The sequence below is a fragment of the Temnothorax longispinosus genome, chromosome 4, assembly GCF_030848805.1.
Source record: "Temnothorax longispinosus isolate EJ_2023e chromosome 4, Tlon_JGU_v1, whole genome shotgun sequence".
In the NCBI taxonomy this organism is placed as follows: Eukaryota; Metazoa; Arthropoda; class Insecta; order Hymenoptera; family Formicidae; genus Temnothorax; species Temnothorax longispinosus.
In genome coordinates this window covers 48,044-61,536 of record NC_092361.1, presented here as the reverse complement: position 1 = coordinate 61,536, position 13,493 = coordinate 48,044, and the positions used below count along the sequence as shown (strand labels likewise).

At 32.2% G+C, this 13,493-nt stretch overlaps 1 protein-coding gene across 1 annotated transcript; it reads right to left on the bottom strand.

Annotated features, from left to right (window-relative positions):
• Window positions 1–637: 637 nt before the first annotated feature.
• Window positions 638–8,115, bottom strand: LOC139812389 (retinaldehyde-binding protein 1). Its single transcript, XM_071777170.1, has 5 exons — window positions 7,883–8,115; window positions 3,794–4,134; window positions 2,691–2,819; window positions 2,197–2,431; window positions 638–890 (listed from the first exon to the last, which is right to left on the bottom strand). The coding sequence occupies exons 1-5, from the start codon at window positions 8,004–8,006 to the stop codon at window positions 859–861; spliced, it is 861 nt and encodes a 286-aa protein (XP_071633271.1). The 5' UTR covers window positions 8,007–8,115; the 3' UTR covers window positions 638–858.
• Between the last annotated feature and the right edge of the window lie 5,378 nt (window positions 8,116–13,493).

Here is a 13,493-nt window from a genome sequence, read left to right as displayed (position 1 = left end):
TTTGCAGCAGGCACTTCTAAAATCTGTTCTTGACAGATTTCGTTATCTGGATCGAGTGTTTAGGTACTTCACATTATACGCGGCTTTCGAACCTCTTTATATTAATTTAATATTATACAATGCTAAAGAGTGTACTTTTTAGCTTTTAAATACGAATTTGCATATAAGATAATTAATAGCTTTATTCTTGTATTAATCCGTTCTCATACTGTAGTGGATATTATGAATTATAAAATAAAATATTACTGTATGATCTCTATATTTCCATTCTATATCTGTGAATATATATTATTCATTGATAACACGTGGAAAAGTTTTTACTATACATTTTCAAAATTAACATTTTAAAATGTCAAAATATTTTCAGAATTCGCTCATTTGTCACGTAATATACATAAAAATATAAACAAATTTTTGTAGTTAAATAATTTGGGAATAAAAGGGTTAAGAGTTATTTAGAAAGGATAAAAGTAATAATGTTTATTTTTATGCATATAAAAACTCTACACTATCTATAAAATATTTGTACTTCAGTCATCGTAATAAAATTCAATGTAATCATAATTCAAAGTTTCGAATCTATAAATCATGAATTAATTAATATTCGTTGAATATTATTATTATAATTTGTACTACATTTTTTGTTAACAATTTTTTTATTATTAACAGGACTATACACTCAAATACAAAATACAATTTCGTTTAAAAAATAGTTGTTCATATATAAAATATGTTGTATTACGTTTTAAATATCATATACTCAATACGTTAAATTGTCCATAGTTTAGAATCTATTTAAATTGCGAAGAAACATATTTAACAATATCTACAGCAATTATCTCATGAAAGTTCAGTTTATTAATTCTTGCGACGTCCATAAGTGTTCCACTCTGTAAAATAAACAGATAAATATTAGTTGTGTATATGTGTGTGTGTGTGATGCAGTTTTAAACTTTTATAATACTTCCGTTTTACACATAACAAACTTAATTTGTAAATAATATTAAAATTGCATTTTAGCAAAGTTTAATATGTATATTTTGAGTGATCTATTTATACAAATTTTTCTAAAAAATAATTTAGAAAAGGTGAATCAATCCCATGGTCATCACATTTACCAGATTTGAGTTCATTAGATTTCTTTCTATGAAAACACGTTGAGACTATTGTTTATCCAACAAAATTTTGCTCTTTAGACGATCTTTAGATGATCTAACGTGATTCGACATATTATTGTCAATCAACTACAAAACGTATGTATATAAAATTGCAGAATCGTATTTCGATATACCTAATAAATATATTGAGAAATAACAGTCTGAAATAAATGTATGTAAAACTCTTTAAAATAAATTCTTCCAATAATCTATTTTTGTAGATTAATCTTATAAAGCTGGGTCTACGCTATATAACAAATTTGTTTTTAACATGTTGCACAGCATTGTTGTACAACTTGTCATATAACTTGTTACTGGATAACACTATTTTTGTAAAAATAATTTTAGTAACAAGTTGTAAAACATTTTTCACATCTCTATTGATAATGACGTCAAACGTAGAGGATGCAAGTCGCGCAGCAGCAGCTTGTGTAATTTTGGCTGGACAACATATTAGGACTAAAAAACGATTCTGGGTGCGACCATCAGAAGCTCGAAAAAATATATTGGTACAATCCTTCTGGCAGATCTTGAAAGAGATGATAGAGATCTATTGATGGGAGAAGTTCGATGTGATGGTAGTTTCAGAAACTTTGCAAGGATGACGAGTTCTGATTTTGAACACCTCATAAACAAAATCGGCCATAAGATAGGTAGAAAGGACGCAACATTTTGAGATGCAGTAAGAGCAAGACTGAACTTCTGAATAAAATCAAATGGATGTTTTACAACAAGTTTCAAGTGTGGACTGACTAAAATATGTTATATAGGAAAGATTTATAACTTCCTTTGACCTTTACCAACAACTGATGGATAACATATAAGTATATAACTTGCTATATAACACGAAAAAATAAATAACATCATGTTATATAACATTTTTTTCTTCTCTTTTTGTAACAAGTTGTATAACTTTGCTATATAACGTGTTTTGTTATATGTATAGTGTAGACCCAGTTTTAGAACGTTATGAAAATTTAAAGCTGCATAAGGACTTTATAAATGTATAGACATTTCTTTATATCGATTTATTTTATACCTCTAACTTTATTTTCGTTAGCAACCATCACTGGATACCAATCGGCACCGCTGTAATCTATTTCTGGCAGTTCACCATCGTAGTTTTTCGGCAGATGACTCGGTGGGATGTGCGCGTGGAGCGCAGACATCTTGGTGCCGTGGAAGAACATGCGTTTTTTCAATTTTTCCCGGACGAACGGTTTGAACATTTGCCACACCATGTTAAACAGGAACGGCTGTTTCACAAAGTGAACCTGAAGGAACATCGAGTACAATTAGAATGTGCAAAATATTTATGTAATTAGAAATATACAATATATTTATATAATTTCGAATTTCGAAAATACACAAAATAATTACTATCACATGAGCCACAAAGAAAGAGCAAGTAGATAATATTTATTCTCATCGATATTCGATCCAAGTATATTGCAGGACGTAAAAGCAGGTAACTTCTTTTTTTCTCAATGCAATTTTGTGAAGCAATTTTTTTGATATACCATTAATACGAACCTCTTTTAAACGCAGTGGCATCGCGTCCTGAATAAAACTAAGGAGTCTCATGCAGAAGGATGGCGTCATTCCCGTGACTTGTTTCATGGAGAGCCCATCGAAATCCATTATCACCACTGTGCCGTATATCTAGGAAAAAGAATAAAAACGCTTGTAATTAAATTATTAACAAAACTATTCTAAAATGTTAATTAATATTTCCGACATATTTTATTTTGACGAAAAAAAGTTTAATATTCTCTCCTTCTTTCTCCCTTTTCTCTTTCTCTCTTGTATTTTGATATTAGATTATTCATCGGATCTCTTATCAAGCGAACAAAGTGCAATCATGCCTGACTCGCGCTTACATCCATCAAAATTAGGTTTGAGGCTTAACTTTGTTAAAATAGTTATTACTAGTTACTAACTAAATTTAACTAACGCACTGTTAAAGACTAAAGTTTAAACCAATACTTGGAGTTGAATAACATTTTGTTATTTTCAACTATAATACCATGTGTATCGAAATTTTTTATTTCAACACAAAACAGTATTATTTTGACTTTCCATGCATTGGTTTAATTAAACTAACATTGTTTCAGTTAAATTAACGTATTGAGTAAGAGCAGTGGGGTGACCTATGGTTAAAAATAGAAACGGTTAAAAATGAGTATATCAAATTGTGTATAATCTTACACTACGAATTTAACAGTGCGTGTACGTGCTCGTACGTAAAATTTGATTTTATAATTACAATTAATAGTATATCAATACTGTTTAAAGTTTTCGTTTTCTCTGGCATTGATCGCGAAAATTTATGTTTCTTTCTTGCACAGTCAAGTTAATGGAATTTTGCTGATCGTGGATTATCGCATGCACGTTCAGCTCGATGATTATATACACGTATACGCGTGTATACGTTTATAGCTAATTTATGTGTACTTTTGCAGTACACAATGATTCACAGTATACGAAGACCTGTATATGCAAAAGTTTAAGAAAGAATGTCTAATTTAAGCTTCTTTCACATTTCTCAACATTGTAACATATTTACATTTATATCTGAAGCAAATTATCTAAAAATTATTTTATAGTTTTTGCGAATAACGATATTTCACTCGTACCTGCGTCTCCGGTTCCTGCATGGCCAACTCGTGTATCAAATAGAACATACGAAATATCTGGTCGCAGGTGACTTTTGATGGATTCCAGGCTTTGCCGGAATTCACTACCATCACCCTGCGATTTTTGTGATCTTTGTCTTTCAACACGTTAACGATATTGTGCTCGGTGAAGGCCTCTTTTTCGTCGCTCGGCAACAAATTGTCCAGCAGAACCGCATGCTTCACCTTGAAGTCCGCGATGCGTCTCATTAGCTCCAGCGCGCTCTCCGGATAAAATTTGCAAGGCCGGAGGAAGATCATGAGGAAATCATCATCGGTACTATAATAGAGTGTTTTGTCCTCTGAAACATAAAGATTCGTGATTTTGCTTACTTTGACAACATCGATGGTGCGTATGAACGTAAAAATAACGCAAAGGATACAAAGACATATCCAAGAAACATTCAATGCAAAAAACTTAGCGCTGCTACATCGAGTAACTTAAATTTGTATAATATATTAATATATTATTTGTTATATATTTAATATTAAAACATATTATTATGTCCATTTTACACATAAACACACATTTTAATTGTTTTTTAATATGTTGAGGTGTAGCAGCGTCAAGTTTTTTTACATTAAATATTTTTTTTATTTTGATTATTCAAAAATATGCATCTTTTTTTCAAAGATTTATTCCTACTTGATGCCATTTTCTAAGGTCATATTTTTTGTAGATAGACAAGCGCCTGTACTTGGCGCCTTTTTCGGACCTCTTTTTAAAAAGATAACTTTTTCCATGTCATCCATGTCACTCTATCCATAAAATTAGTTAATTTTTTATTAATAATGAACTAAATTAGATATTTTCCATTTTTAGCGATACTAACGCAGCAATCTTGCGCACGTGGCCGATATGAATAGCCGGTATACGCGCGCCTCTTCTTGCAACAATAATGACGACTAATGATTCATCGCCAGCTGATCCATTCCTCTTATCTGTCAGAATTATCGGACTTTGTATCGTACCGTCACGTTGTCGTATAGTGTGCTTTTCGATCAAGGTACACAGTCAAGTCGCGTGTGTCATCACAATCAACAAAAGTTACAATGCGGCGGACTTTCGAATAAAAATGAACGATCGAGAACGAAGCAATCGGCGAGTTTTATTCGTAATTATTAATCATTCAGTGCGCAAACAGTATATAAAAAAAAAAACGCTAATTTTAGCCTTCGCCGATCGTCGCACGCTCGTTTTCATGGCATAAAAGCCACCAGATCGCTTCGGGGTAACTTTGCGTGCGAGGTCACGATGCCTATTCTTAAAGTAATCACCTCTGTGCTCCTTATTAGGGAAATTGCACACGAGGGTCGCCATTCATTCTCTATTTCAAGTTTAAACCAGATGCTCGTGCACACGAATGCGCAATCCCGATCAACGAAAACGGATAAGGGACGGCGCGACCGAAAACGATTTGCGGACGACATCCGCGATGATAAATACGCGCGCTCTCGGAGCCTGTAATTTTTATCCGCATAGCGACAGATACGAAGAGTTGCCCAATTGCCGAATAAAACCGGGCGACAGTTAGCTTATCGCTGCAGGGATTGTATAATCACCGCGATTTTATTACGCGATATAAGCGTTACGCGCCTCCGGAGTTCAATGTCTCGATATGCGACTCCGTGTAACATCGAGATATACATTTATTTTGGAAAACAAGCGTCAAGTGTCCCCAAAGGTGTCTTCGGGAATCAGATCTACTGACTTATTGAAAAGTCCTCAAACGGCGCGATATCACGTGTGCACCTACTATTGTTTCACATGCCCGGGGGTCAAGGTGCACTTGACTTCATCGATCGCTTTATCAAAAGATTCTTTTTATCGTCCAATATGTCCTTATCGCGCAACGCGCGTGTGTGGACACTTGCGACAAGAAAACGTATTCCTTAACCGTATCTCCTAATACACATTCCTGTCGCCATAGATTGTTTTTATAGTGCGTGACGTTTACAAACGGCTTTACGTTGGACTACAAATTAAGTTACGTAAAGCGAGTATGCATTCATTTGCTCTTAAATATTCAAAAATTTGTCGCAAAAAACGTGTTGCATAGCGAACAACACTGCATATTTCATTCATTTTCACATATAAAATTAAAATTAATAATTACTTCTCACTTCTCCCGATTAACAGAAGGCTACAGACGATTAGACTTTGAGATGTTTTGCGACGGTCGGCGCTCGAAACTCCGTGTTTTGTAACGATGTGAAGTGTAGTAGCAATTTTAAGAGTCGACGTCACGGTTTAAGGTTTAAGAAGTTCGATTTTAATTCAGAGAAGATGAGTCGGGCCCCGTTGCTGTGCACGCGTTTGCAGCGAGGAAAGATAAAAGGAAACGAGATTATCAGAGTGTCACAGCGCTGACCTCAACATTATCAATACATCTATTCAGGCAGCTCCATTCAGCTTCTGACGTTCAAACGGTCTCGATAATAATTTTTGTTTAAGTGGTATTAATAAATTAAGAAAACTCTTAATCTCTGAACACGACTTGTTTCGTTTGCATATGAAAGAATACTCTATGTGGCTGTCCGCGTGATAGATTCTTTCTTTACTAAAAACAGACGTGCGTTATCGCAAAAAATATATATATATTTCTTCTTTAATTTAATAGCCGTATATTTATCACTTACTTGTTAGTCGAAATAACTCGGACAAACGCGATAATGGATAATCGACATAAAATATATAAAGAAGATATGTAATAACGTGATAATGCTAATCTTTGGTGATACGTGAAATTTTCCAGACGCACGAGTCCGCATCAAATTCTATAATTTTCGAGATAACTTAACGCTATATTTATTGTGCAAAGCTAACAATAAATAAGTCTATTCATAATTCTCAGAATACGCGAATGACCGTTCTTATTATATCAGTTTCGATATAAGTTTGTATCTCGATATCCTACCGATACGAGTCGATCCATTGTGACTCTTAAAATAGCGGTATTTGTATCTCAGGTAAATTTCTGAGCTCAAGGGCCGTATTCTCGAGCCTGCCCTAATGATTTTCGTATGCGACTTTCTATTTGAAAAAACATTGAATTTCGCATGCGAATTTCATGAAAACGATTCGAGAATAGGGCCGCAGAAGGCTAATCTTTCGTTCGGAGATAAAATTCGCAGTAAATTATATGATTTACTGACGGTGAATGGAGCTCGAAAATGTTTATTCCATTTCTTATATTAAATTTACAGTTGTCTTCCACATATTATCGCACTTTTAATTGGAAGCAACAAATGTCCAACTAAGTTTCTAAATAAACTCCAAAGAAAAGTTTACTCGCGCGAAAGAAACTAGCCAAGTAATAAATTTTTATTATTTGTTAGTTTGCAAAGGGACTTTCCTTTTCAATAATTATAACTCGGAAACTATATTTTTGCAACACTTTTGCCAATTGTAAGAAAAGATTGACTTAAAATTCAATAAAGAATATCGTAATTGTAAAAATTAAAGTCGCGAATTATGGAATATATTGTACATATATCATGAAATATTCTAAAATAATATATTTGTCAGTAGAAAATGCATGAAATAAAATTTTTTATTAGTTGTCTTTTTCTTTAAAAAACTATTGGGTGAAATATCTGCTAAATTATATTTTCTATGAGAGATTCTTCTGAACTAATATCTTTTAAAATACAGCGAAATCTTACAACTATTAGATTAATTATAAAAACATTTTAATTATCTGAATAATTATAAGATCATTATAACTATGTGAATCTTTATAAAAGCGTAATAAAAAATTAAATTAATTAGAAAAAATATAAATAAATAAATATAGAATAGAAAGACTCGAATACCTCGTAGAAGAATTTATTTTCTAAGGAGCAAATTTGTAACGATGTACGAAGACGGGTATTCTCCTCAGGAATAACATGGAATACGTACGACAAAAGAGGCTAAACAATATTTTGATAGTAAAAGAGCAAAAAAAAAAAAGAAACACGAAGACTTCGCAAATTAGAAATAGAAATACTCGAATAAGTGTTACGTGCTTCAGATTTAAATTGCGAAAAAATGACGAGTTCACCAACCTTCGAGATATTTCCTCAGAGTTTCAATGCCCTTCTTCACGTTCTCCTCAGTTTCCCTGAGCTCCTTCTCGGCCAGGGCCCGGGCTTCCGGCCCGGGTGGATCCGTTGACATAGCAAAAGCCATTTTTCACGATCTGTTTTTCTTTTTGTCTTCCAGCTGCTCCTTTCTGTGTCCGGCTCTATTCTCAAACTGACGACCGAGCGACGTCCCCAGCAGGACGATTGACATTTATCTACAGCCACCACCACCGAAGGAGAGTACCTCTCGTGTATATCGTCTCGGGACAATCTTTGACCGCTCAAAGTCCATTCCGGCGTTACGAGTTTGTGTCTTCCGCGCTTCTATCTGAGGGGAGCACTGATTTCGCGCCGGTTGCCTCCAGGAGACATACGTAGGGGAAGAGCTGCCCATTTGTCTATATATGTTTGTTAATTATTCAAAAGTCAGACCTCTAAAATAATATCTCGTCGGCAGTTTTGCTCCAACATTTGTAATGGAATATAAACGATATTCGAGAAACTTGTTCATATTTAAAAATAACAAGATTAACCGATAAACATCTCTTATCGGAGATCATGCGCATGGTCGACTTTTCTGTTTGCCAAATCCATGGTCTAAGACGAATCGCGCTAATTGACTGATTGTAGAGAGAAAGGCAACAGTCAGCAGTAAATCATAAATATGTATATTATAGATTTAATTCGCTTAATGTATTTCTAATAATGAAAATCAAAGATTTCTTCTTCCACTCTTTTCTTAAAAAAAAAAAAAAAAAAACATTCCTTTATACTGCGTTTACATAAATCTATTTTCCGTTAATAAAAATGATAATGGTTATAATGGGAGAATTTGTTATTTGCGAGAACAACTATTTCACGGTGGCTTCCATCGCGGAACGAATAGTCGGTCTTCCTGTTCGTCAAAAACTGACCTAGTATTATATGTTAAAAAAGATAAAGAGATTAAGAGAGACAAAAGAGAGGGTGATAATCGACAACAAAGTTATGAGAATAATAATTAGACTTTGATTTGTACAGAGGACTCTCTTCGGAAACAATCATTTCTCGACATCTATTATCGCGACACGCTGTTGATTGGAATCGATTTGTTGACGTGCTAAAGAGTCGAGGAAGGGTAGATTAACTGCGAAGATAAAAGTGTGATGGTCAATAACAGATTTTATGAGTACACCGTGTGCTAATTTAAAAGGTTTGATGACACTCACGACTAATTGATTTACGAAGTAAAATTTTGTATAAGTGATATTAAATAATTATTTGTTGTCTCTCTCTTTCCCAAGCCTCGTACGATACGAGTTATAATATATTTCCACATCGGCGCATTCCTCGATTTTACATTTTTATCAACTATCAAACAAAAACTATCACATATGTCTCTAACAATATTTGTACATATATGTAGGTATATAAATGTACAGTTACAGAGATGTACAGATATTTAGCGATAACAAAGGGTCCCTCAGGTCTATCAGTTTATCTCGTGAGTATATAGGAAAATATAGATTTTTATCTAAAAAATTTTAATAAAAACTTTTTTAAAACCCTAATCTCTCCAACCATGCACTTTCGTGTCCCTCGCGTTTCTAACGTCGTTTGTTCCGGTCATTTGTTCCGGAAAACCAACGGCCGTGGGATAATCCCTCCTACCCCTAAAAAAAGTTGTTATAGTAGGGAACATCAGGTAGAAATTTCAGAGCCCTAGCTGATTTACTCTCGAAACGGCAAACAGTCAAAATCTCGTTGATTAAATGGCGGAAAAAACGTTGGAGGGATTAGGGTTAATTTTTATTATTAACTACAATTATAATTATTAATGAAAATTTAATAATAATCATTACAAAAAATTAAAAAAAGTTAAAAATTTAAAAACTTAAATTTGAAAATTAAAAAATTCTTAATTATGTTTTTTTATACATCTTGCTTCTTCCTCACGATATCTCAGATAATTTTCAAAATCAACACGCTCTTTCGAATAAATATATAAATTGCGCAATCGAAGCGAAGGCGCTATTATTACCGAAGATATTTATCATTATGTAAGTTTTTGTTGCGATAATGGCAAAAATGTGAAAAAAGTTTAATTTTTATGAATCGAGGCAAACATAAATATAATACATACCGATTTAAGATCTTTGAACTCGCATAGAACTAAAATAGTACGGCTTTTATGTCAAAAATTTTTATTAATTATTAAGAATTACAATTATACATCTTTCTTCTTCCTTATGATATTTCAGACAGTTTTCAAAATAACACGCGTCTTCAAATAAGTACTTTATGCGATTAACGAATACATTACTGTTATCGAAGATATTTACTATTATATAAATCTTCGTTACAGGGGATCGATGTATCTTTTCCCCTAGGGCGGAAACATGAAAAGTGAAAAGTTTCATGTGACTATCTCTTTCTATTCAACACCAATAGTAGTTACATGTAACTTTTCACTTTTCCGCCCTAGGGGAAAAGATACATAATCGACTCCTTGAAATTTATAAAAATAAAAACGTACGAAAAGAGAAATTCAACAATTTTTGTCTAGGTAGATCCAGGGAAGGATGATGGTATGATGAATATTACAAACACCAATTTAATGTCTTTGGACTCGCGTGAGGGCTAAAGTAGCTTTTTATTTCAAGGATTCCTAGACAACACGCTTGTCTAAAAAAGGTCAAAGATATTTTTCTAAAGTGTCTTTAGAACTTTATTTAAAAAAAAAAACAGACGTGTTCAAGATTTTCTGACGTCTATAAGTTGTCTTTTATATAAGACATTTTTTGTAGCATATACAGCTATTTACATTATCAACTACAAAAACGATTATGTAAAATTTATTAATTAAAATACATGACATATATGCACTGCAAATGCACGTGTGTTACTTTTTACACGCACGTAAATAACACATTAGACTAAAACTCTTTTTACATGTTCTTTATGTGTTAAATTACGTCATGTAACACGTTAAATTATATTAAATTAAAAATTAATGTGTTCAATCGTGTTAAATGTTTTAAAACGGCAAGAAATGTGTAAAAAGAACTTCAGCTAAAATAACACACTTAGATTTGCAGTGTGATCAATTATGATTATAACATATAAATAAGATAGATAAAACATTTGCTGTCAATTGATCTGACATTATGATATTTGCATTATTCAGTATATCGTGTCGTAATTAAAGCGAAGTTGTTTGGAAACGTTTTAACGTAAGGCTAAAAATGTGAGATAGAATTATCTGAAATTATAGAATTATCTGATAAATCGATATGTCAATAATACATAATTTAGCTAATGATCGACTAATCTCCAATTATTGTAGTAGATCGTTACATATCAATGTCATGTATACTCGTGCTTCGATTTACGCGGAGTATTCGTTTCACGTGGCTTTTTTTACACGGCTGAACTTTGCGTAAATGTAGTGCCAGTATAAAAAGAAACGCAAGAGAAAAGTACGTTCATCCTGTAAAAATATTTATTTCTCAATTATTTTGCCTTATTTGCACAAAGTGCAGAAAAATAAATTTGTTATTACTTATGCGGATAAGCTTAATGTACTCTCCACAAGTAAAAAAAAAGGTCAGAATAATGTAATGAGTACAATCAAGTAAGAACTTTCGGCTCACTAATGTACAGGGTGTTTCAGGTTATTCCGTAGAAACTTTGGTAGTATGTCCTATGAGCAAAAATAAGAAAAAAATGTTGTATACCTAAACATAGATCTCAAAATGCTTTATTAGAAAGTTATAGCAGAAATATGAAATGTGTAAAAAACAATTTCAGTTAAGTTTGCATTTCAAAGTCCCGTCCGTCCACGTCAATACAATTAAGCTATATTCATCGATATAATATTTATTATCCTTATAAGAATTTGAACCCGTCAAGTGTAATTGCAAATAAACATATTAGTAAAGACTGTGTGTGATTTGGCTTTCCTGATAGGAAATCTTCGTTCTATTCTCTAAGAAGCCCTTACTTCTCTGCACCCTGGTGGAAAAATGTCTTAAAATTTTTCATGTTATTAAGGTAAATTATCAATGCCTGGACACGTACCTATGTCTAGATATTTTTATTATCTTAGTCCTTATATAAGTAGTAACGCGAATTAAAATCAAAGAATTAAAGATAAAAATATTTTTCTTTTATATTTGTATCTTTGATTTTAATTCGCGTTATACTTATTTAAGCTAAAAAGATAAAGGTACCCAGACGTTAGACATTAGGCATTAGTGCATTTACCTTAAATCAGAATTTCTACACAAATTTTAAGACTTTCTCAGAATGTTCAGAATCTTTCAGACTTTTTATACGAATTGGAACGTTTTTAAAAAAAAACTCAGACAAAATAATAATGAACTATTTCAGATTTTTCCCAACACATCTTTAGTAAAAATTTGAATAAATGTGAAAAAATCCGCGCAATTTATCAAAAATTGTTACGTATACTCTACATACGCATACTGAAATATCCCAAAAATCCTCATCCAACCATTTCTGATACTATTTGAGAAATTTTACATATTTTTTCAGAATTGTTCATAAATCTAAAATATAAGAAATTCATAGACTCTGAGAAAATATAAGAAATTTCTTCACTAGGGCACAAACCATACACAAAATGAATATCCGTATATATTCTTCGTTTGTGATCGTTTGTGATCGTTTTGTGAAAACTCACGGCATTTTGAGATAATGTTCTACATAGTACTGCTCGCTACTAGTATTCATACAAGTTTTTATGATCACCTTCAATCATTTCAAATAGTACGCACGACTAGAAGAAGCGGATAGAATAAATATCATCGAACGGCATATCACTTATGTTATAATATACGGCGTGTCACTTGTCTATGACAAGACCGTTATTATTTCTTCAATACAAAATTCTAACTTTTGCTATAACTTTCTAATAAAGTATTTTGAGACCTATGTTTATGTAACTTTTTTTCTTATTTCTGATCATATATATAAACATACTACTAAAGTTTTTACGAAGAAACCTGGGACACCCTACATAATAATTCCAATAAATACCACAGAAATACACATTTTTCTAACCGCGTAAATCAACTACGTAAAATGGAGGGTTATTTACCGCGTAAAAAACTATGTATAAAAAATACCGCGTAAATCGAAGAATGCGCGTAAATATTAAATTATTTACATGTCGATTTATTAAACAATATTCTTCTCTTTCATATTTTTCTTCTTAATAACGAGTTTACGTATCATTAAATTTTACTTCGCAATATATCTAAAAGTGGTTCAAAATAAGACGCCTTGAAAACATATCTTAAAATACAATAGACCCTCATAAAACACAAGTTCGCGTAACACGGATTCGTATAACACGACGAAAAAATTTTAATATTTGTTTATTTTAAAGTAAAATAAAAATATGTTACTATTACATATCTTTATCTTCATTTTACATTTTTTATATGATAAACTCTTACATCTTTTATAAATATAAATATCCATATATGCATATATACATAATTAATTCGTATTAATTTATGAGACTCCATATAATAAAAGAACGCCGTTTACATATTATATGAAGGTCTACTGTAATGTCCTAAAGACG